We start from the raw sequence: 25,902 nt of genomic DNA, 5'->3' as shown, positions 1-25,902 counted from the left end.
TTTAAAATTAAGCTTCGACCAAGTCATAAAATGTTATTTCAAGCTGACATGATATCCTAAAAACAAGCAGTATCATCTAAACCTTATATTTGATGGAGAATCAGGCAGTCACGCAGAAGATCCTGATGGGATCAAAAGTTTCATCTCTGTTTCCTAAAAGTCTTAAACAATTCTGTCTAACTAGCAAGTATGTTACCATCATGCAATAAAATGCTTCTAATCATGAAAGACATGTTCCTATTCATGTTAAGGCTCACTGGTGGTCTGTTCTTTATCGCTGATAATTAGACAGGCTTAAACGCAGCATTAAAAGGAGCAGTACTATACCCCAACTATACAGAGGCCAATACAACAACCACTACCATCTCCGGGGCACTTAAAGATGGGCAGTAAATAGTACCTAAGTTAGTGATGCCCACATCCCATTAATAATTTTTGAACAATACTGGCTGACTTATCATGGTGATATGTATGGTTCACAGTGAGATTGCAATATAAATGTATTTGCAGAGAAAGCAGACTTTCTTATTCAGTATTAGACTACCTTGTCTAGAGTTTTGCTCAAATGATATTGCACCTCTCGCTGAGCCTGCACCAACTCAGCCCAACACTGGGGGAACAGAAATGCTTTGGAGCACTTTCTGTGTCTGCCCACACACACTTGTGACAGAATATTTCCACCACGTGCAGATGGACATAATAGTTCCGAGTTGTGCTATCAAGTCAGATTGGTGGAATCTTCCCTACTCGGAAGTTTGATCCATTGTCTAGTGGTGTGCAAAATTCCATCATCTGGTCATTTATACCATCGAGACACTGAATATAGGAGGCACCTGTTCACCAAGCTGTGGGGAAAAGGGGAGTTTCAACATCTCAGATAAGACTCAAAAGATTATGAAGGAGAGAGGAGGAGGAGGGCAAAAGTTCTATTGCAGCTGCTGAGCCATATCACAGCCTATTGAGTTGATTCCATTGTTTGTGAAATGTATCTTGTTAGAGTTTTGTCCAGGAGCTATTGAAATATCTGTTATCTGATGGTCAATTCAATCTTTGCAGTAAGCAGACCGAGTGATGAGATACAAGAATTGAATTGTCCTTTGCATCACCTGCTTCTTACAATACTCTGTTGATTAAATTACAACAAATGGATTGGTTTGAACCTAAAGCCATGGTACTAAAAACAACCAAAATATAAATGACAAAAATAGATATTCAGAAAACATCAACACTATACCACTCTGAAGGGCAAAGAACACATACACACTCAACAAAATTTGAAGCTTTCCTTGACACCACTTGGGCATTTGCAGACATTGCTCCCTCCATCTATGCATGTGACAGGCAGCAATTACACACGGGATCGAAAAGAGTGAAAAGGAATTGGGAACACTGTTGTTTTCAGCTACTTGATAACAGGACACTGCTTAAAGCAGGAAATCTGGAAAGAGTGAAAGATATCCAAACCCACAAAGGAAGTAGATTCCAGATTTTAAAAAAATGCATTCCCACTTTTTAATCATATTTTCTTGTTCAAAGCAGAAGATTCCAAACCAGAATCCACCGGTCAAGTGGCTAGATGGTCATAAAGGTGTATTCAGTGTGGAGATACAAGCTGTTTCCTCGGTGCATACGCAGGTAAATCTCCAGATTAATTTCATTATTCTTCCACTGCACTGTTTTGTTCAGACCCTAAAAAAAAGCTTTGGATTGGGCATCGTGAACTCGAATGGATTCCTTTGTGTTGCTTTAACTGTATCACTGACAGGGATGTCCTCCCATGTTCAGGTAGACCGAAGGAAGAAATTAAAATATTGTCAGTCTGAGGAACAGTTTAGGTTTAAAGTTTAATTACCTATTTCAAGAATTTTGATTTTGCTGGTTGATCAGAAGAATTGAGGGAATTATGAGTCTCAACACAAACATTGAAAATGCACTCAACACCATTTAAACAAGCATAGCCTAGAGCCATGTAAACAAGCATAGCCTAGAACGATGTAAACAAGCATAGCCTGGAACCATTAGACAAGCATAGCCTAGAGCCATTTAAACAAGCAGAGCCTATAACCATGTAAACCAGCAGAGCCTAGAACCATGTAAACCAGCATAGCCTAGAGCCATGTAAACAAGCCATAGCCTAGAGTCATGTAAACAAGCATAGCTTAGAACCATGTAAATAAGCATAGCCGAGAGCCATATAAACAAGCCGTAGCCTAGAACCATGTAAACAAACATAGCCTATAGCCATGCAAATAAGCATAGCCTAGAGCCATGTAAATAAGTCATAGCCTAGAACCATGTAAACAAGTCATAGCCTAGAACCATGTAAACAAACCATAGCCTCGACCCATGTAAACAAGCATAGCCTAGAGCCATGTAAATAAGCATAGCCTAGAGCCATGTAAACAAACCATAGCCTCGACCCATGTAAACAAGCATAGCCTAGAGCCATGTAACAAGCATAGCCTAGAGCCATGTAAACAAGCCATAGCCGAGAACCATATAAACAAGCCATAACCTAGAACCATATAAACCAGCATAGCCTAGAACCATGTAAACAAACATAGCCGAGAACCATGTAAACAAGCCATAGCCTCGAGCCATGTAAACAAGTCATAACCTAGAACCATGTAAACTAACATAGCCTAGAGCCATGTAAACAAGCCGTAGCCTAGACCCATGTAAATAAGCGTAGCCTAGAGCCATGTAAATAAGCATAGCCTAGAGCCATGTTAATAAGCATAGCCTAGAGCCATGTAAATAAGCATAGCCTAGAGCCATGTAAACAAGCATAGCCTACAGCCATTTAAACAAGCCATAGCCTAGAACCATGTAAACAAGTCATAGCCTAGAACCATGTAAACGAGCCATAGCCTAGAACCATGTGAACAAGCCACAACCTAGAACCATGTAAACAAGCATAGCCTAGAACCATGTAAACGAGCTATAGCCTAGAACCATGTAAACAAGCATAGCCTAGAACCATGTAAACAAGCCATAGCCTAGAACCATGTAAACAAGCATAGTCTAGAACCATGTAAACCAGCATAGCCGAGAGCCATGTAAACAAGCCATAGCCTAAAACCATGTAAACAAGCATAGCCTAGAGCCATGTAAACAAGCATAGCCTACAGCCATTTAAACAAACCATAGCCTAAAACCATGTAAACCAGCATAGCCTAGAGCCATGTAAACAAGCATAGCCTAGAACCATGTAAACGAGCCATAGCCTAAAACCATGTAAACCAGCATAGCCTAGAGCCATGTAAACAAGCCATAGCCTAAAACCATGTAAACAAGCATAGCCTACAGCCATTTAAACAGGCATAGCCTAGAACCATGTAAACAAGCATAGCCTACAGCCATTTAAACAAGCCATAGCCTAGAACCATGTAAACAAGCATAGCCTAGAACCATGTAAACAAGCATAGCCTAGAGCCATGGGCGGCACGGTAGCACAGTGGTTAGCACTGCTGCCTCACAGCGCCTGAGACCTGGGTTCAATTCCCTCCTCAGGCGACTAACTGTGTGGAGTTTGCACGTTCTCCCCATGTCTGCGTGGGTTTCCTCCGGGTGCTCTGGTTTCCTCCCACAGTCCAAAGATGTGCAGGTCAGGTGAATTGGCCATGCTAAATTGCCCGTAGTGTTATGTAAGGGGTAAATGTAGGGTATGGGTGGGTTGCGCTTCAGCAGGTCGGTGTGGACTTGTTGGGCCGAAGGGCCTGTTTCCACATTGTAACGTAATCTAAGGTAATCTAATCTAAACAAGCCGTAGCCTAGAACCATGTAAACAAGCATAGCCTAGAGCCATATAAACAAGCATAGCCTAAAATCATGTAAACTAGCATAGCCAAGAGCCATGTAAACAAGCCGTAGCCTAGAACCATGTAAACTAGCATAGCCTACAGCCATTGAAACAAGCCATAGCCTAGAACAATATAAACAAATATAGCCTAAAATCATGTAAACTAGCCATAGCCTAGAGCTTTCTTCAGATCAGCACCTTTGGTGACTATCATTGATCAGGAACTGAACTCAACACAAACTACAAGAGCAGGTCCGAAGCTGGGTATTCTGTCATGAGTAACTCACCTCATGATTCCCAAAGCATGTCGGCTATCTACCTTGCAAATGTCAGGAATGTCATGGAATATCTACCATTTGTCTGGAGGAGTGAGCCATGATAAACAGTCAAGCACTTCATATGAGGACAAAACTTGATTGGCATTTCAACTAAAAGTTTCAACATTCACTCACTCTGCAACCTGGCAGAGTAGCAGCAGTGTGTGCTGTCTAGACACATTGCAGCAACTCACCAATGCTCCTTCAACAGTACGTTCCAAATCTGTAACCTCTGTCACCTGAAATGTCAAAGGGGCAGCTGAATGGGAAGTGTACTTCAGTTAAGTCCTGAGTAGATTAAAATGATGGAAAGAAAGTTACAATTGTAGGTTTTTAATCTATATTGCATCCAGCCCTTATAGCAACTTGGATGAATTGAGAACACAAATGAAAATAACTGTGCCTGATATGATAGCCAATTCAGAAAACTTGCTCTGCCTACCAGGAGCTTTTCCAAAGGTTGCAGGAAAACCTAATTGAGTGGGAGGGAAAAATTCCCTTTCCAACAGTGAGTTAAAGTTCTGCTGCTAAGTTCTTGACTTTTCGGGCAGGTCAGCTTTCTGATCTAAGCATTTGACAGTTGAGAAACCACAATTCTGCCTTCCCCCTACCCCGGACCCATTCATATCCAGGCAGAGTGTATAGGGCAGAGAGTTTAACAGCAAGGCTCATGTTTACAAACTGTCAGTGATTAATGACAATCCACACACATTATTTCCCAGATCTAAGAAATAAATGACACCACAGTGACTGAAATTGAACCATAGAAGTAAATCACCTCCTGCCAGAACATTGTGTATTTTCTCCCCACAGAATAGAACATTACAATCAAAAATAGACAATCAGTTATGAACAGTCCATTTTGTAAAGATGAGCAGCAATGCCTAGTGACTGATAGAATGGATCACTTAAAAGTATTTCTTTGTCATAGGACAATCACCTTGATAAATTCTTCGCTCTGTGCCACACCCTGGAAGGCCAGGTGACATTTCCATGTTGGATACTAGATCAAAAGATAACAGAAAATGAACTGGAGCATGAGCTGAAATTGAGTATAATCTCACTGCCATCAGCTCGGCTTGAACCATTGGTCCTGTTTCTGCACCAGATCATGGATAAGCTTTTCCAGCTGACAATCCAACCCATTGTTGTCGCAGGCCAGACGGGTAAGTCTAAACAGGAAGCACCACTGATATATATTGCCCATCTTTCAAATCCAATTGATTGACATTTACCTCATGTTCTAATGGTTGCAGATGTAAATTTGTTGCCTAGTTAACCCACTGAAATCTTTGTATTTTTTCCTGAATTCTCATCCTTGTTTTCAACTTTATTTGCTCACATTACTTATCTCGGAAATCCCCTCCATCCCTAAAGCTCTGTGATTGGTTGCACTCCTCCAGTTCTGGACTCTTGCCTAGCCCCTATAAAAGTTACTTCAGCTTTCAGCTGCTTAGGTCTAAAGATTGGAGTCCCTCACTAAACCTTTCCCACCAACTCTCCTCCATTGCAAAGTTCCTTAAAATTTACCTTTCTGGTCATAAAGTTAAAGTCACCATAGTCCTCCCAGACCATAAAGCTGTTTTCTCATCAGGGAGAGGCGACTGGTGATGGTTTAAGCTGAGGGTCACTATGCCTCAGGCGAGGGGAGAGCTTGAGAAGGAGAGTTCTTCATGGTAACCTCAGCTGGTGATGGGAATTGTACCCATGCTGGTGGTGTTAGTCTGCTTGTGGTCACCTGTCTGAAGTTCTCCGTCTGTGACTCAGTGCCCGATTTTGTTTGAAAATAGTTTTATGAAGCATTGTGGGACATTTTACTGCATTAACAGTACTATCTAAATGCGAATTGTCTTTGTTGCCAATAATGAGTAGATGTGTGAGCTAACACCCTGCATCTATGTATATGAGAGGATAAAAGAAACTTAATAAAAACTTTATTTGTAGAAGATAACACATAATTTTATTGGACAGTATTAAATAATATTAATGATTTGGAGATGCCGGTGTTGGACTGGGGTGTACAAAGTTAAAAGTTATAGTCCGGCAGGTTTAACCTAGAATAATATTAACCCATTAACAATTGGATACCTCACCATAAAGTGAAGGATTACGTAGATTTTGCTGAAGAAGATGGTCATGTCTATTTGTCTCATTCTGTTAAAGACATTTTTTCATCTTTTAACTTGGAACATAGAACATTACAGCGCAGTACAGGCCCTTCAGCTCTCAATGTTGCACTGACCTTTGACATTAATCTGATGCCCATCTAACCTACACCATTTCATTATTATCCATATGTATGTCCAATTCCCATTTAAATGCCCTTAACGTCGACGAGTCTACTACTGTTGCAGGCAGGCCATTCTACACCCCTACTACTCTCTGAGTAAAGAAACTGCCCCTAATATCTGTTCTAAATCTATCACACATTAATTAAAAGCTAAGTCCCCTCATGTTTGGCTTCACCATCCGAGAAAAAAGCCTCTCACTCTCCACCCTGTCTAACCCTCCCATTATCTTATAGGTCTCGATTAAGTCACCTCTCAACGTTCTGCTCTCCAATGGAAACAGCCTCAATTTCCTCAGCCTTTCCTCATAAGACCTTCCTTCCATACCAGGCAACATCCTAGTAAATCTCCTCTGAAACCTTTCCAAACCTTTTTTGAACACCATGGTGCCTGTCTGAGAGGTGGGGGACTTTGCACTGCCAGCTATGAGCCACCTCCAGCCGAGTCTGTACCCGCCAGCTCCGTGACATCCTCGTTCATGGGACAGATTGGACATGCACCTCCCCACCCTGCACCTATCGTCAGCATCTGACCTCCAGAATTGGTCATCTGACTCTCGATTAAATGAACAGAGACAGTGGCAGCAATCAGAACGCCAAGTTTCCTTTCTGCCTTCCTTACCTTACAAAAAGACACAAAATCCAATCCCAAGTTTATTGTCACAACTTTTATATTGACATACAATGACACAGGGTTCCTGTCAATGTAAGTTAAGGCTAATGGTATCCATCATTCTTTATGCACAAATGGCATTACCAATTCAAGCAAAGGGCAGATGCAAAGTTGAACAATGAAATCCAGACATGATTGTCTGAGATCCACCACTGCAGTGTTACTTTTGTAAATCTCTCTGCCTGGTTCACCACTGAAACACATTACTGTGGAACTTGTGAGGTGAGTACAAACTGAATTCTGCGTAGAAAGTTATACTTTGATCACCCAAGTATGATCTTAATGACATGGACAATGTGAATTACCCTTAAATTGCCTGGCATTGACAAATAACTATTTCAAATATTAAATAAAAACAGAAATGGCTGGTGAAACTCAAAAGGTCAGGCAGCATCTGTAAGGTGAGAGCAGGGTTAATGTTTCAAACCTGATGACTGTTCATACAAACTGATGCCAAAACTGCTGAATTTCTCCAGCAATTTCTACTTTTGTTTATTTTGCTTATTACCTTCATATTTTAAATTGATGGATGTTACCTATCCTTCTTTCCATCTTTATTTCCCTTTCTGAACCTGATTTGAGATTGAATTCACCCACTCTAATTGAGACTTCTTTCCCTGTCCTTGCACCATTAGTTTCATAATTTAACATTCCAGTTGGTTAAGGGAATATACAATTGCTTGTTCTGTTCACTTATGATCCAGATGCCCTGTGACCCTCACTATAACATTTTCACTTTGGGAAGTCTGCCACGCAAACCTGTAAAATCATAATCTTGCAAGGGCATCTTGAACTAATGCAGACACCATTAGATAATCTGTGACATCAAATTACTGCCCATTATTCTAGCCATTTCATTTCAATAATACGATAAATTTCTTTTTGTGTTACAATCTTAGAATATTTAAATCAGATTTTTAAGGATACAGATCCTTAGAAAATAGGTGACGGGTTTAGATAGAGAATCTGGATCGGCCCAGGCTTGGAGGGGCCGAAGGGCCTGTTCCTGTGCTGGAATTTTCTTTGTTCTTCGTGTTTCTTTCTTAATGATTAAAAATTAAATGGTTTAAAATCTTTTGAATGAATGAGCTCACTGCTTGTTTTCAAGAGGCTTATATAGAATTCCGCACTGGAGCCTCAGTCCAAGAGAGTTACTCCCTGGATTTTACCATTTAGAGTCATAGAGTCATCGAAATAGTAAAATCCAGGGAGTAAATCTCTTGAACTGAGGCACCAGTGCGGAATTCTATATAAGCCTCTTGAAAACAAGCAGTGAGCTCATTTATTTGAAAGATTTCAAACTATTTAATTCTTAATCATTAAGAACAAAAAAGAACAAAGAAAATTCCAGCACAGGAACAGGCCCTTCGGCCCCTCCAAGCCTGCGCCGATCCAGATCCTCAACCTAAACCTGTCACCTATTTTCTAAGGATCTGTATCCTTAATTTGTGAACATATCACAATTCTCCAGACCTGTCTTTTGTTCAATCGGAAATGGCAAATTATTACAGTTCTAATTGATCACATCTCATTGATTCAAACACTCCTCATTGTTTATTTGCAGCCAATCTTGCCCAACTCACATTTGAGTCGGTTGTGTCAATAGTGAACAGCCTTCATAACAGCCCTGACCTCAGCAAAGATCAACATGGACGCAATTGCCTCCTCATGTCTTATGTCCACTACGTATTTCGCCTGCCAGATATTCAGAAAGAGTTGGCAAAAGGAGGTAAGTGTCTGTTTAAAAAAAAATGGACATGCGATAGCTTTGGCAAATAGAGTTAAGGAGAATCCAAAGGGTTTTTTACAAACATATTGAGGACAAAAGGGTTACTAGGAAGAGAATAGGGCCCCTCAAAGATCAGCAAGGTGGCCTTTGTGTGGAGCCACAGGAAATGGGGGAGATACTAAACGAGTATTTTGCATCAGTGTTTATAGTTGAAAAGGATATGGGAGATATAGAATGTAGGGAAATAGATGGTGACATCTTGAAAAATGTCCATATTACAGAGAAGGAAATACTGAGTGTCTTGAAACGCTTAAAAGTGGATAAATCCCCAGGACCTGATCAGGTGTACCCTAGAACTCTGTGGGAAGGTAGGGAAGTAATTGCTGGGCCCCTTGCTGAGGTATTTGTATCATTGATAGTCACAGGTGAGGTGCCAGAAAACTGGAAGTTCACTAACATGGTGCCACTGTTTATGAAGAGTGGTAAGGACAAGCCAGGGAACGATAGACCAGTAAGCCTGAGGTTGGTGGTGGGCAAGAGTTTGGAGGGAATCCCGAGGGACAGGATGTACATGTATTTGGAAAGACAAGGACTGATTAGGGATAATCAACATGGCTTTTTGCGTGGGAAATCATGTCTCACAAATTTGAATGAGTTTTTTGAAGAAGTAGCAAAGAGAATTGATGAGGGCAGAGCGATAGATGTGATCTATATGGACTTCAGTAAGGTGTTCGAGAGACTGTTTAGCAAGGTTAGATCTCATTGAATAGAGGGTGAGCTAGCCATTTGGATACAGAACTGGCTCAAAGGTAGAAGACAGAGGGTGGTGGTGGAGGGTTGTTTTTCAACTCCTGTACTCAATACTTTGACCAATAAAGGAAAGCACACCAAACACTGCCTTCACTATCTTATCGACCTGCGACTCCACTTTCAAGGAGCTATGAACCTGCACTCCAAGGTCTCTTTGTTCAGCAACACTCCCTAGGACCTTACCATTAAGTATATAAGTCCTGCGAAGATTTGCTTTCCCAAAATGCAGCACCTCGCATTTATCTGAATTAAATTCCATCTGCCGTTCCTCAGCCCATTGGCCCATCTTATAAAGATCTCATTTTAATCTGTGGTAACCTTATTCACTGTCCAACTTTGGTGTCATCTGCAAACTTCCTAACTATGCCTCTTATGCTCACATCCAAATCATTTATATAAATGACAAAAAGTCGTGGACCCAGCACTGATCCTGTTGGGATGTCCAACTGAGAAACTTGGCATCAGCCCCTCCAGCCTGGCCCACCATTCATGAAGATCATGGCTGATCTGTGGTCCAACTGCATATACCTGCCATTGGCCCATAACTCTTAATATCTTTGCTTAACAAATATTTATCTGTCTCACATTTAAACTTAGCAACTGATCTAGCATCAACTGCTATTGTGAAACAGAGTTCCAAACCTCTCCCAACCTTTGTGTGTGGAAGTACTTCCTAACATCTCTCCTGTTGGCCCTCATTCTTAGACTATGCCCCTAGTTCCAGAATCTCTAACTGGTGGAAATAGTTTCTCTTTATGAACTCTGTCTTCCTGTTAATATCCTGAAGACGTTGGTCAGATCACCCCTTAACCTTCTAAATTCTAGAGAAAATCAGCATAATATATGTAATCTCCCCTCATGACTTAACCCCAAAAGACCAGGTATTGGTTCTTGTAATATCTAGGCCACATTTAAAAACACTAATGAAATATTTCCCAATGCAATTTGCTGGTTGGGGAGAACACAGAATCTGTAACTCCTATACTAATATCACAAGGTGAAACATTTCTTGTGCAAACACAAGCTATACATTAAATTACATTCAGAGTATGACCATCTCTGGAAGTGACTGACAGCTTGGAGAAAATAAGGACTGCAGATGCTGGAGATCAGAGTCAAAAAGTATGGTGCTGGAAAAGCACAACTGATCCGGCAGCATCCGAGGAGCAGGAGAGTCAATGTTTTGGACAAGAGCCCTTCATCAGGAATGAGGAGTGGCCCAAGGGGGCGTTCTTCCTCCAGGCGTTGGGTGTTTAGGATTTGGTGGTTGAGGAGGCCCAGGACTCGCATGTCCTTGGCCTTTATCTCTGAGCAGCTCCCTCTTCCACCCCATTCCTGATGAAGAGCTTATGTCTGAAACGTCGACTTGGATGCTGCCTGACCTGCTGTGCTTTTCCAGTACCACACTCTTGACTCTAATCTCCAACATTTGCAGTCCTCACTTTCTCCTAGTCATTGTTTGTTAACAGTATATTTAAGTGGTGCTGCATCAATTACAGAGAATTCTAATCCAGTGAAGTTTTGTTGAGTCAACTATGTTTTGTGGAAGTGACTGACAGCTTCATTCTATTAAGATGATTATGGCCAAATTCCAGAAAGTGGCAGATCTAAACCATACAGTCTGAATAGTTGTGTTTCACCATTAGAGGATGCTCAAGTTCAGTTCAAGAACTTGGATCGACCCACAGCTGAAATGTGATGCTGACTGAAAATTCTGCACAGCCACTTTGGAGGGAGGCAGACTAATACTGGTGGAAGCTGCCAGTTTTTTTGTGTGTGAAATGCTTTTCTTCTTGCCTTTTGTGTTTGAAACAATATGAAACTTGTGTGAAGTCATTACCAATTTATTCCATTCAGTACCCCTGCTGCAAAACAGGGTTGATAGATAGATGTAAAACAAAGGGTTTTAATTTGTAATTCTTGTGTCATTTCTTGAGAAAATAACAACTATTAGGAAAAGTGGGCATTCAGTTCTTTTCCAGTGTTTAGCTTTTAATTGTTTGCAGCTCAGAGTTCACAGAGCCACGTCTGAAAGCAGTGCCTTCTGACTGGTACTACATGTATGTGACAGTGCTAACTGGTACATGAGACAAATATCGTGTAAAGCCAACTTGGCACTGCAACAACACTCTACAAAGATTCTGTCCATTCTGCATAACAAAGAAGTTCTTGTTAGATATTTCAACCCCCACAGGTTCAGGTATGATTACTTTGTGTGTGTGTGTATGTTTAGACCCAACCCTGGTTTTGTTCTTTGTAATTCACCCAGGTATAACTGAGCTGTACTTAATATTTGCGCTAACATAGACTTTTCTTTAGTTTCAGCAGCACCTCCAATTTTACCAGAGAGCCGTTATTATACTGTGGGGCGTTCCAGTGCAGCTCATGTGGGATCCAGATTGTTACAATCCCGCATCATGAGTAGCAGCAATCCTGATATTGCTGGCACTCAGGCATTAGCTGATGAAGACGTTAAAAATGCCATGTCTTCAAAGGTATGGTACCAAGACTCGGAAAACTTTTATTTTTGGAAATCAGCTTTTTCTTTAAAGAAATAAACGCAAAGGAATGGAGATCAAACTGTGATCCCAATACTGTTTCGTCCAGATTCGGGAATCATCTCAGCATTCCAGTCTGACCACTGATTTCTGGTGTCTCCACACAATTGCCAAAATATTTAACTATCTCCACTTCAGGGTCCCTAGTGCTTTCTCTAAAGTTGGAAAATATAACATTGGTGAGAAAACAAGTTATATGGAATTTTTTTAATAACCTATATTCTGTAAACTGAGCCCACGTGGCCATTTTTCTCAAACACCTCATTCCCCTGGTCAATCTTGTGGATTTCTATTTCCAGAAAATTGGGAAGAAAACTTGGGGGAAGAAACTGGCATTCAGTGTTTCCTTTTTTAAGGCATAAGGTATAGCAATTTAGCACCGAGCACTCAGTTTGCACAAATGTTGGTGTCAGCTCCATTGACTCCGAGATGTTTAAATCTCTCTCCAGGCCGGAGCGCAGCAGGGATGCCCAGTGGGCCAGGAGTGAAGATAGCTCTTTTCCTCATTTAAATACAAAAGACTTTAATGTTAACTATTAACTTATTTCTTTTTTTTTACTTATTCTATGAAATAATGCTTAACTTTCTAACTCTGTTTCTCTTACTACTCTGTACCTATGTGTTTTTGTACCTGGGTACTTTGCTACCTAAGATGGCACCATGATATACAGATTTCACTGTACTCCTGTTCTTATGTAACTTGAGTACACGTGACAATAAACCTAATTCTAATTCCAAAATGTTGGTGCTCCCGCCAAATCTCTGGCAATTACTTATTAAATGTTCAGAGTCAAAATGATCATGAAAGACAATGGGCCCTCTGATGGACCCACTCTATGAAATTTGTTCCTGATAAGCAGGACAGATATTGGACCTAGCTGAACATGTGTTGCTGGAAAAGCACAGCAGGTCAGGCAGCATCCAAGGAGCAGGAGAATCGACATTTCGGGCATGAGCCCTTCTTCAGGAATGAGGAAAGTGTGCCAAGCGGGCTAAGATAAAAGGTAGGGAGGAGGGACTTGGGGGAGGGGCGTTGGAAATGCGATAGGTGGAAGGAGGTTAAGGTGAGGGTGATAGGCCGGAGTGGGGATGGGGGCGGAGAGGTCAGGAAGAAGATTGCAGGTTAGGAAGGTGGTGCTGAGTTCGAGGGTTGGGACTGAGACAAGGTGGGGGGAGGGGAAATGAGGAAACTGGAGAAGTCTGAGTTCATCCCTTGTGGTTAGAGGGTTCCATTTGTGGCAGAAATGACGATGGATGATACATATACATCATATCGTCCGTCGTCATTTCCGCCACCTCCAAACGGACCCCACCACCAGGGATATATTTCCCTCCCCTCCCCTATCAGTGTTCCGAAAAGACTATTCCTTCCATGACTCCCTCGTCAGGTCCACACCCCCCACTAACCCAACCTCCACTCCCAGCACCTTCCCCTGCAACCGCAAGAAATGCAAAACTTGCACCCACACCTCCCCCTTTACTTCTCCCCAAGGCCCCAAGGGATCCTTCCATATCCACCACAAATTCACCTGCACCTCCACACACATCACTTACTGCACCCGATGTGGCCTCCTCTATTTTGGGGAGACAGGCCGCATACTTGCGGAACGTTTCAGAGAACACCTCTGGGACACGCGGACCAACCAACCCAACCACCCCGTGGCTCAACACTTCCAACTCCCCCTCCCACTCCACCAAAGACATGCAGGTCCTTGGACTCCTCCATCGCCAGACCAGAGCAACACAACGGCTGGAGGAAGAGCGCCTCATCTTCCGCCTAGGAACCCTCTAACCACAAGGGATGAACTCAGACTTCTCCAGTTTCCTCATTTCCCCTCCCCCCACCTTGTCTCAGTCCCAACCCTCGAATTCAGCACCACCTTCCTAATCAGCAATCTTCTTCCAGACCTCTCTGCCCCCACCCCCACTCTGGCCTATCACCCTCACCTCAACCTCCTTCCACCAATCGCATTTCCAACGCCCCTCCCCCAAGTCCCTCCTCTCTTCCTTTTATATTAGCCTGCTGGACACACTTTCCTCATTCCTGAAGAAGGGCTCATGTCCGAAACGTCGATTCTCCTGCTCCTTAGATGCTGCCTGACCTGCTGCGCTTTTCCAGCAACACATTTTCAGCTCTGATCTCCAGCATCTGCAGTCCTCACTTTCTCCCAGATATTGGATCTATCCTATTAAGGATTCTTCAATAATCCTCATGCCCATTAAGTACAGGGAGTTTATTTTCATTTTTATGGCAATAGTTTCTATGGTGACTGGTTGGGCTCCCATTAACTCTCCAGCCTCAGGGATATGTTCTTCTATTGCCTGCTTCTGCACTCCGTAGCAACATAAAAACAGAAGAGAGGTTGCTTTTCCCTTAAATTTGCTCAGCCATTCAGAAAGATCCAGGCTTATCTGCATTTATAAGCTTTGCTTCATACTCCTCACTGCCTTCAGCAGGTGTTTAAATATCTCTGATTCATTTGAGCTGGCATCAATTGCTTTTTACAGCAGAAATTTCTGAACCTCTGCCAGGCGTGGGGCTGAATCTTGTAGGCATGATTAGGCAGGCCACAGGAAGGCAGTGTCGCTTCTTTACATGAGGCTCACCTTATCTTGTTCCCCTGATGAAGTTGACAGGCCAGCAGTGGACCTTACCCCGAGGCAGGCTCCTGTCAACTGAGAGCCAGTGGCCAGTCCATAGCTGACAGTACCACCATTCTCCCTCTCCCTCTCTCTCTCTTTCTCTCACCCCCCTCTCTCCGCCCCCCCCCCACTCTCTCTCCCCTCTCTCTCCCTCTCTCTCTCTCTCTATGGATGCAGCCGGACCTGCTCAATTTATGCACAACTTGCAGTTTCTTTTTCCACATTCCAGTTTGCTTACTTATGCAACATTGCTTTTCTCATTTTCAACCCAATTCAATTCATTCCACATGCCCTTTACTTCCCTCTTTTTCTTCTAGAATCTTATTAACAGTGAGCATCTCAAGACAAGAGAGTACCATTACCCCTCGATAGTCAGTGATAGGACCATCGCCAACTAGTATCATCTTGGGGGTTATCATTGACCAGAAACTGAACAAAAGCCTAAGACTGCAGCATGATATTGATGGGCTGGTCAGATGGGCAGAGCAGAGGCAAATAGAGTTTAATCCTGAAAAGTTTGAGGTGATGCATTTTTGAAGACAGACCAAGGCAAGGAAGTACACGATAAATGATGGGACCTAAAAAGAACAGAGGATCAGTGGGATGTTGGTGTGTGTGTCCATAGGTCCTTGAAGGATGCAAGACAGATGGATAAGACAATATTTTGAATAGTTGCTGTTATTAGTCAAGGTATTGCATATAAGATAAAGGAGGTTGTGATGGAGCTGTGTAAGATGTTAGTTAGACCACATCTGGAAGACTATGCGTAGTTCTGGTCACCACCGTATAAGAGGGTTAGGATTGGACCAGAGAAAGAGCAGAGGAGATTCACCATGATGTTGTCAGGGCTGGAGCATTTCAGCAATGGAGAGAGGTTTGAGAGGCAGGAGGTGTTATCCTTAGAGCACCGAAGGCCAACAGGGGAACCTGACTGAGGTGTACAGATTTTGAGGGGTAGATCCTTTAGTGGGTTTAATAACCAGAGGACATAGATTTAAGTAAAGGACAGAGGTTTAGAAGGATTGAAGAAAGAACTCAGTGAGTGGTGGACATCTGGAAATCTCTGCCTGAAAGGTGACACCCCAATATTGAAGTAGTGAATAAATCATCGTTTAAGCAGCATAGCTCACAAGGCTATGGGCCAAGTGCTGGAAAATGGGAGTGGAGTAGGTGGGTGCTTGATGATTGTCATGGACACGATAGGCTAGCATGGATGTTGAGGCACTGTAAAATCCCATGACCCTATTACCTTGACTCCCCCTTCTCCTTTAGGCCTTTCGCCTTCCAAAACTCACCCGAATGTCTTCTTTTTTGGCCCAGCCTTCTTTTTATTATTTTCTTACATCTCTGAAACACACAAGAGAATTTTCTATGTAGAGGTACTGTATAACTGAAAGTCTTTTTTGTTATATTGTGCTAATCCTGTACTTTGAATTATTGACTTATTTTTAAAATTCTTATACTGCAGAGATAATTGATAACTGTGTGTTTGGACAAATGTGCAGAGCTGCAGGGGGAGTGACACGAGGTGAATTGCAGCTTCAGAGTCTAGCACAGACATGACTGGATGAATTGCCCTCCTTCTGCACTATAACCATTCTAAGATTTTAGGTGCTAATAACCATCACCCTGTCTGCTCAATTATTTTGTCGTGGACCTTTTACTGTAGGGAATGGATCGAAGTGGTGTGCGGATGTCTTCCTACGTCGAAGTCAGCAGCTATTTCCACAACGCTAGCTCAGTTGGACGATCATCAACCAGAAAGGTAGACTGCCACAAAGCACCAGGAGATGTTTGTTGCACCTGCCAGCACAGCACTTTCAAACCAAACTATTTATTTACGTATATCAGGTTCAGCTTTAGCGACTCAATGTAAAATGTCAACTCATTATACACTTTGAATCTTCAATGAACATTGCACCTTTTTTTGATGAGGCCTTTCATTAAGGTTCTTGACACAAAATGCACGTCAGCAATGGTTAGTGCTGCACAAATAGACTACATTTTACACCAAAGGGAAACAACTCGTTTTTAATTATGAATCATGCATGAGGAATGTTTACAGAAATAATTATGATGGTTCCAAATAACAAGGTACACACACACACACACACACACACACACACACACACACACACACACACACACACACACACACACACACACACACACTAGTTACATTTACTACTCACCTGGTTTAATAGCTAAAGTACTTTGAAACATGACTTCCACTTGAGAATTTGATTTCTACCAAGTAACCCATTTCAATTATTGGACAAGACTGTACACATTTGATTAGTAATCATAACAATTTGTAAGTATATGTGAGCTAATGAATTTTATTGACTCTCCTTGTTCCATCTCAGTACCATGCTCCATTTACTTGCAATAAGAATAGTGAAGGAGCTAATGTGAGGCAGCCACTTGAACTGAAAGGTGACAACTGATCCACTGGGCCTTGCTTCCCCAGCATGTGGAAGTGCCTGGTTGTTGCCTGAATATTCCGTGTAGCCATGTGGCTGAGACTGATCATGGAGCCAAGTTTCAGGAAATGTACATTTTCAGCTCATTCTAGTCAGAGAGTCATACAGCACAGAAACAGACCCTTCAGTCCAACTCATCCATGCCAACTAGATTTCCCAACTAAACTATTCCCATTTGTGTTTGGCCTATATCCCACTGAATGTTGCCTATTCATGTACTGTCCAAAAGTCTTTTAAATGTTGTAATTGTACCTGCATCTCTGGCAGTTCATTCCACACACAAACCACCTTCTGGATGAAAAGGTTTACCCCTAAGGTCCCTCTTAAATCTTGCTCCTCTCACCTTCAAATTATGCCCTCTAGTTTTGAACTCCTTCACACTAGAGAAAAGACCTTTGCTATTCACGTTATCTCTGCCCCTTATGATTTTATAAATTTCCATAAGGTCATTCCTCAACCTCCTACACTTCATCTCCAATTTTAATGAACAATCTCTCACAAAATAATCGATATGTAACAGATCACAAATTAATTTATTTTATTTTTGGTTTATTTATATTTAACAAGGATCTTCCCTGCTGCATTGCACTGTTTCTTCTTCATGTAAAGTGTCTGCACTAATTAAATATTCTTTGCTATTGCATGCAGTTCTGGTCCCCTTACTTGAGGAGGGATGTAGTTACATTTGAAGGCAATCCTGAGGAGGTTTCACGAGATTGATTCCAGAGGGTCTTATGAAGAGAGATTGAGCAGTTTTGGCCTCTACTCTCTGGAGATTAGAAAAATGAGAGGAGATCTAAGTCAGATGCAAAGGGGGATTGACAGAGTAAATGTTGAAAAGATGCTTTCTGATGTGGAACAATCCAGAACAAATCTTGGGATAAGGGGGTAACAGATTTGAAACAGAGATGAGGAGAAATTAAGTCTCTCAAAATATCAAGAATCTGTGGAAGTCACTACCCAGGAGTACGGTGAATGCCAGGACATTGAGTAAATTTAAGGAGGACAGAGAGAGATGTTTAATTAGTAACGGGTTGAAGGGTTGTGGAGAGTGAGCAGGCAAGTGAGGTTGAGAGCAAGATGAGGTCAGCCATGATCGTATTGAATGGCAGAGCAAACATGAAGGGCTGAATCATCTACTCCTGATTCTTATGTTCTTCGAGTTTATTCGATAATATTGTGCACACTATCCCCTAATCATTTACAACCTAATGTCATATTATAAATAACCAACCATTCTGTAGATTTGTCATTCTTTTTCATCTTGATTGCCAACTTCTGATGTTTTCTGTTCCAAACTCAACTGCTTAAATGTCCAGCAAATGTTACGAGATAGAGAAAAATAGAAAAAATGGTTGTATGGAAAGAGAACATGCGAGAAATAGTCAGCAGGTCAGACAGTTTTTGTGGAGAGTGTAACAGAATTAATATTTCAGACTGTCGAACTTTCATCAGAACCAGAAGTAGTTAAAGAGGTAACTGATTGTAAGCAAGTACAAAGGCAGGGAAATTGGAAGCGAGGGGAAGAAAAATCAATTGTGAGAGAGAGTGGGAGGCAGGCAAGATGGAAGGAAGGAAGGGGGTGAATGGGGCAAGGCAAAAGTGGATAGTGTTAGATAGGTATTTAATGAAATTATCAAAGGTCTGGGATGAATGACAAATATTAGGGTTGTTGTGACATGTGAGCATGTTCTATTCTGAGAAACAGTTCAAGAAAATGTTGGTGATACAGTCCCATCAACCCCTTCACTAATTAGGTGATAGTTTACGAAGTCACCCTTGCGCTCCCCTCTCAGTGTTTAAACTACTACAACATTGTCTCCTGATATTCACTACATAAAATAGAGTGCATTTTAATCATACTTGCTATCTAAGAGCATCTTGATATCCTATTGAGGGAATGGGCTGGTATGCTGCATTGCTGTCTGTGTACATGTACTAAAACCACTAATTCAGAATTGAGCAGTGGTTACTCTCCTTTGTTGTTTGTGTGGCAGTCTTCCTTTTGAAAACACTCCCAATGTTGTTAGTTTGCTTTAATCTTGTTCTCTTTCCCCACAGATTAATGATCTTCCCTTCCCTTCCTTTATGTGCACCTCTTATTGAAGGCAAATGTTGAATATTAATAGTTGGTATATGTTACGAAAGGACAAGATTTATAGTTCCAACCATACTGCTGAACTCATTTCCTTTTGTTAATACTTTAGGAAAAGGCCAGTTGTTAGATATGCTGCATTTCCTGTCATGCGACATCTTTGTCATTAAAACAACAATCAAACCAAATAACCTGAGCATTTCAGTTTGAGCAGTTTCCATCACATCTTCTGTAAAAGGTTAATGCCTCTTTGTTTTGGTAGTTAATCAGAAGACTAACTCCCATATTGCTCCTGTTCTATTATGGGCTTATTGCTTTATCCTTATAATAGTAATAGATGTGGCTTTTGGCACTCAAGTGGGATGAACAAACCACAGAGTTATTACATACATTTCTTCAAGAAGCATTGAAGTCAGTGCTTGGGTGCAATTTTGATTATTAGATGAGCTTCTACTAAGTTCAGAATCATCTTTCTGACCAGCCCTTCACACTGAAACATTGGACTTTTTCTGAGCTTACCATTGGTATAATGCCCATAGAGTTTGATTACTTTTTTGGAAAGTACAACTGTCAGAAATAAATTGATAGACAAACATTTCACATTTTGAGAAATTCACTGTAACAAAGAAATTAAAATCATCATAGTTGAAACAGTAATTAACAGGTAACTAAAAAAGGAAAAGAGGTATGTTTAGCATTGAATAAATCATGTCTTGTGAATTGATTTTACTTTACATCATGATTCTGGAAAATATGAAGCATTAAAGAAACAATTAATCCCAGGTCTTCAACTGATGTTCACCTCTTTATTCCACACAGGTCAAAACTTCCAGTATTATTGATGTTCATTTCCCTTAAAGACTTTAAATATTCAAGAATCCCAATTGTTCCTTACGAACAGAAGCTAAACCTTTAAAAGCACAAATAATTTTCTCTGAATTTCCAAACTAGCTGTCGTTCTCCCACTCCACTCTTTTTTTTGTGTGTGTGAAATAATATAAAAATTATCACCCAGTCCATCAGTAGGTTTCTATTTGGGTTTCTTTTGCATAGCAACTTTAAGTCACTGGGCTGTCCTCAAATTGAGGTGTTTACAATGAATTCCAATTATACTTTTTTTCCCCAAATTTTTAAGGTTTTTTTTGTATTAATGGCACACTTTGAAACTTAATTGTCTTGTAAAGTTCAGCATTCATAACATTGCTCCAGAAAGCTGACCCCTCACCCCTGTTACAGCTGCTCAATGGAACAGCCTGCCAACAAGCGACAGTATATCTGAGATATACAAATAGGCAGAGAGATGTAGGCCAGAAAACAATGTCCATCTTTTCTCCTGGTGGCTTTTTAATCCTTTTTATGTCAGCCTTTGCTTCATCAGAAGGCACAGTAGCAGTCCCCAGGAAGTCTGCCAGAATTTCTTGGCTTTGCAATAGAAGGCTGTCACACACTGTCGGGAATTTAACTAGGAATCTGCTCTGTCTCCATGATGGCCTACCAGCCAGATATCCAGGCTAGAGTTTTCAGAAGGGTTGAAAGGATAACAAAGCCCTGCGTATAATTCCCAATATTGCTGTAGATCTACATGTTATTCACTGATAAACAGAGGCTCATTTGTGGGAACAACATGGACACCTCTTCATTGTGAGCCTGTAGGTAAACAAATGTGAACAATGTTTTATGTCTGTACAAATAGTTTGTAAATTACTGGAGTTTATAATTAAGATTTTTTGGGAATGACTGGTAGAATTTTATTTTTTGGAAATCTTTTGTGATGTTTAATGCAGTTGTTGTATTTCATAAGGAAAATGAGAAATCCTACACTGATGTCATAAAAGTTCAAGGAAGCTTCTGTGACAGTAGCTCAAACACAAATGGGAAACAGAAACTCTTTAAAAAAAATCACTTCTAAGCAAAGGCAAACATCCCTGGTGCCTTTTTGTAAAATGTTGCTTTCAATTATTATCCAGCAATTTCACGAAGAGCTGGCACTACAGATGGTCGTCAGTACAGGAATGGTGAGAGAAAACGTCTTCAAATATGCCTGGTTCTTCTTTGAGCTTCTGGTAGGTCCACGGACAGTCATTGTGACCTATTTCACATTGATGTATTTTGACAGAGCTGGGTCATTTAGCTGCTTGTTTTGTTTTCTCTCTCAGATACTCAATCAGATTTCTTTCCTGTCTCTTGGGTTCACATCAATCGTTTCCATATACTTTCCATTTTGTCAGTTTCCACTTTGCAAATTCTAACACGATTTATGTCTATCTCAATATTTTATGTATTGTAAACCCAGCCTGGCCAACCCCCTTCTCATGGGTCAGTCTACTTATTCCAGGCATCAAAGTGGTAATCCTCCTGTGATCTTCCTGAGAAATCTTTTGTGATCTCTGAACTATGGCCTGGTTTGCTGATGTACAATTGATTAAAATTAAAAATTGACTTTTGGTCTTTAGCAATGTTCCAATAATGATTCTGGAAATTTTTTTTTTATGAAAATAGATTAAAAGCATGGCTCAGTACTTTTGCATGATGGAAAAGCAGGAATGTTCCCGAAAATTACGCTTTTCTGATCGCTTCAAAGATGACATTACCACGATCGTCAACGTGGTTACAGCAGAGATTGGCACAATTCTTGTGAAACAACAAAAGGTAGATTTTCTTTCAGAAAACTTCATAGAAATGTTTAAAGAAGTATCATTTCTAAAGGAAAATATCTCTTAATTCTATCTGCTAAAACCCCAGTTTTCCCCAGTTCTTGATTATATTTCTTCACATCTGGCTTCCTAGAAGGACTCCATTCCATGCTCTCAGTTTCTCATCTGTTCCAATGATACCACCTCGGACAGGAATGCATCGGACATGTCCTTTTTCCTCAACCAAAGACCCAACTCACTCCATACTGTGGGTGGACAGGGTCCTCAGTCATGCCTGACCCTTTACCACACTTTAGCCCTCATGCTTTCTCCTAATACCATAAGACATAGGAGCAGAAGTTAGGCCGTCCAGCCCATCAAGTCTGCTCCACCATTTAATCATGACTGATAAGTTTCTCAACCCCATTCACCAGCTTTCTCCCTGTAATCCTTGATCCCCATGATACTCAAGAACCTGTCTATCTCCGGTTTAAATATTTTCAGTGACCTGGCCTCTACAGCCTTCTGTGGCAATGAATTCCACAGATTCCCCACTCTCTGGCTGTAGAAGTTACTCCTTATCTCCATTCTAAAAGGTCTTCCCTTTAGTCTAAGGCTATGCCTTTGGGTCCTACTCTCACCTACCAAGAGAAATGTCTTCCCAACATCTACTCTGTCCATCCAGGCCATTCAGTGTTCTGAGTCAGGAGTGGAGTGCTGGAAAAGCACAGCAGGTCAGGCAGCATCCGAGGAGCAGAAGAATCAACATTTCGGGGGTTGAAGGGCTTCCTGATGAAGGGCTTATGCCCAAAACATTAATTCTCCTGCTCCACGGATGCTGCCTGACCTGCTGTGCTTTTCCTGTACCATTCTTTCAACTCTGATCTCCAGTATTTGCAGTTCTGACTTTCTCCCATTTGGTATTCTGTATGTTTGGATTAGATTCCACCCCTCCCCCCCCCCCCCCCCCCCCCCCCCCCCCACACCATCCTTCTAAACTCCATCAAGTATAGATCCAGAGTCCTCAAACGTCCCTCATATGTTAAGCTTTTCATTTTGGGACTACTCTCGTTAACTTCTGAACCCACTCCAGGGCCATTCCATCCTTCTTGAGATTTGGGGCCCAAAACTGCTCACAATAATTGCCCCGCCACCTGCTTGTCCCCACTTTCCACCCCACCAATCTTCATGTTGAATGGTGATCCTCCATCTTTTTGCAACGTCCAGCAGGATGCCACCCTCAAAAACATTGTCTCCTTCCCTCCCTTGTCAACATTCCACAGGGATCATACTTCACATGATAATTTAGTTCATTTCTCCATTATTCCTAATACTTACTCATCTTACCCATTGTCTCATGCTAAGGCAGAAAGCTTAAAACATACCTTTTCCCCTCCTAAACTCATTATCCAGGTGAAGCAGTGGTCTACTTATATTTCTGTCAATTTAGTCCATTACATCTACTGCTTACAATATGGCTTCCTTCAGATTGGTGACACCAAATGCATACTGGGACTCGCTTTGTGGGACACCTCTGCTCTGTCTATAAGAATGACCCTGACCTTCCAATTATTTGACATTTCAATAAGCCATTTTGCTTTTGACTAATGTTTCCATCCTAGGCCAATGTTCCAGCGAAGCCCAACATAAGCTGGAGATTAGCACCTCATTTTCTGCTAAGGTATTTTGTAGCCTTCAGAACGCAACGTTGAGTTCAGCAGTTTCGGAGCATGGACACTGTCCTCCCATTTGTTTTTACATTGTGTCTTGTTTGCATGGATTTGCTCTTAGCAAAATTAACCTATTTCTATTACTCACCTTGACTATTAACACCTATTCTGTATCTATAACCCTTCTTTATTACCGCTAGCACTCCCTTTTGCTCGTTTACTCTGGGCAGCCTCACCATCTGCATAAAAACACAACTTCCCAGCTGCCTTCAGTTCTGGTGTTAAACTAGAAGCATTAACTTGTGTTTTTCTCCCTGTAGATGCTGCCAGACCTCTTCAGCACTTTCTCTTTTTTAAATTTCAGATCTCCGGCATCCACAGTATTTTACATTTTAAGTTTAGTTGCTGATGTGTTCCCCTCACCCTCTTCATTTCTGCTATCATAATGAAGTGCTGATGATTGAAAGACTAACTTTTTAAGTAAACAATCAAAATATCACAAAAACTGTGGAAGGCTGTGGAAGCGTTTTGTTGGATAATGAAATATTGATTTTAATTTTCTTGATCATAGGAAACAGAGCAAGCTGAAAAAATCAACATAAGCTTGGCATTTTTCCTGTACGACCTTCTATCCCTCATGGACCGTGGCTTTGTGTTTAGTCTCATTAGAAATTATTGCTGCCAGGTAAAGAAACAAGTTCACTTGCTGAATTTCTAATGTACAACTCTAAGTCAACAAGCAATGCAAATATGTTAGGCAAAGGTGAGGACTGCAGATGCTGGAAACCAGAGTTTAGATCAGAGTGGTGCTGGAAAAGCACAGCAGGTCAGGCAGCATCTGAGGAGCAGGAAAATTGACATTTCTGGCAAAAGCCCTTCATCAGGAATAGAGGCAGGGAGCCTCCAAGGTGGAGAGATAAATGGGATTGGGGTAGGGCTGGGGAGAAGGTAGCAAAGAGTACAGTAGGTGAATGGGGGTAGGGATGGAGGTGATAGGTCAGAGGGGAGGGTGGAGGAAGGTAGCAAAGAGTACAATAGGTGAATAGGGGTGGGGATGGAGGTGATAGGTCAGAGGGGAGGGTAGAACGGATCGGTGGGAAGGGAGATTGGCATGTAGGACAGGTCATGGGGACAGTGCTAAGCTGCAAGGTTGGAACTAGGGTAAGGTGGGGGGAGGGGAAAATGAGGAAACTGGGGAAGTCTACATTGATGCCCTGGGGTTGAAGTGTTCTGAGGCGGAAGATGAGGCGTTCTTCCTCCTGGCGTCAGGTGGTGAGGGAGCGCAACTGGAGGAGGCCCAGGTTCTGCATGTCCTCAGCAGAGTGGGAGGGGGAGTTGAAATGTTGGGCCACGAGGCGGTGGGGTTGATTGGTGCGGGTGTCCCGGAGATGTTCCCTAAAGCGCTCTGCGAGGAGATGTCCAGTCTTCACAATGTAGAGGAGACCGCATCGGGAGCAACAGATACAATAAATGACATTGGTGGATGTACAGGTGAAACTTTGATGGATGTGGAAGGCTCCTTTGGGGCCTTAGATGGTGGTGAGGGGGAGGTGTGGGCGCAGGTTTTGCAATTCCTGCGGTGGCAGGGGAAGGTGCCAGAACGGGAGGGTGGGTTGTTGGGGGCGTGGAGTTGACCAGGTAGTCATGGAAGTCACTTGAATGTAAATATGTTGTTCACACAGCACCAACTTTGCAACAACTCAGGCACTAAGTTACTTTCTGAACAAAATAAATTTAGCAACATTCGTTATTGAAAATTATCAAATGCTTAAAATCGTGGATATTCATGAAATGACACCAAAGAATGACAAATCCCGAGCAGATTACTCTCTGTTGTTTTCCTGGTGGCAACGGCAAGTTATTTGGATGATTCTCTTGAAAGAATGGAGAGTGGAATTGAGATGGGTCATTACAGTCGCATGGTGAAGTTCCAGGATTTGACCATTTCTACCATTGATTTTTTGGCTTTCCTGTGTTATATGTTCACAGTTATTCAATTTATTTCTATGTTCTCTTTCCATTTAGATTTTAACAGGGCCAACTACTTCAGACCAAGGAACATTTAGATAGCCTACTCCCAGTGCCCCTGCCAAAAGATGATCTGCTTTTGTTCTTTGACAGAGCCACTAGGACAGCTCAATTTCTCTCGATTCCTACACAGACTCTTCCTTTGACATGGAGAAGATTGAAAGCTTAGTTATT

The 25,902-nt window shown here is 41.7% G+C and overlaps 1 protein-coding gene across 7 annotated transcripts in view; it reads left to right on the top strand.

Annotated features, from left to right (window-relative positions):
- The window catches only part of dock8 (dedicator of cytokinesis 8), a 273,640-nt gene that overhangs the window by 185,396 nt on the left and 62,342 nt on the right, over positions 1 to 25,902 (top strand). For 4 of the 7 annotated variants that reach the window (XM_072590849.1, XM_072590886.1, XM_072590868.1 and 1 more), the window contains 8 exons: positions 1,537 to 1,635; positions 5,051 to 5,285; positions 8,644 to 8,808; positions 11,938 to 12,113; positions 16,489 to 16,584; positions 21,365 to 21,460; positions 21,897 to 22,046; positions 24,272 to 24,385. In XM_072590849.1, the coding sequence (XP_072446950.1) occupies positions 1,537 to 1,635; positions 5,051 to 5,285; positions 8,644 to 8,808; positions 11,938 to 12,113; positions 16,489 to 16,584; positions 21,365 to 21,460; positions 21,897 to 22,046; positions 24,272 to 24,385 (1,131 nt within the window). The remainder of the gene's footprint in view (positions 1 to 1,536; positions 1,636 to 5,050; positions 5,286 to 8,643; positions 8,809 to 11,937; positions 12,114 to 16,488; positions 16,585 to 21,364; positions 21,461 to 21,896; positions 22,047 to 24,271; positions 24,386 to 25,902) is intronic. The other 3 variants (XM_072590857.1, XM_072590904.1, XM_072590877.1) reach the window with 3 other exon arrangements.

The sequence above is a fragment of the Chiloscyllium punctatum genome, chromosome 2 (assembly GCF_047496795.1).
Source record: "Chiloscyllium punctatum isolate Juve2018m chromosome 2, sChiPun1.3, whole genome shotgun sequence".
Classification (NCBI taxonomy): Eukaryota; Metazoa; Chordata; class Chondrichthyes; order Orectolobiformes; family Hemiscylliidae; genus Chiloscyllium; species Chiloscyllium punctatum.
Note: the sequence above shows the minus strand (reverse complement) of the source record. Positions and strands in the feature narration are given on the sequence as shown.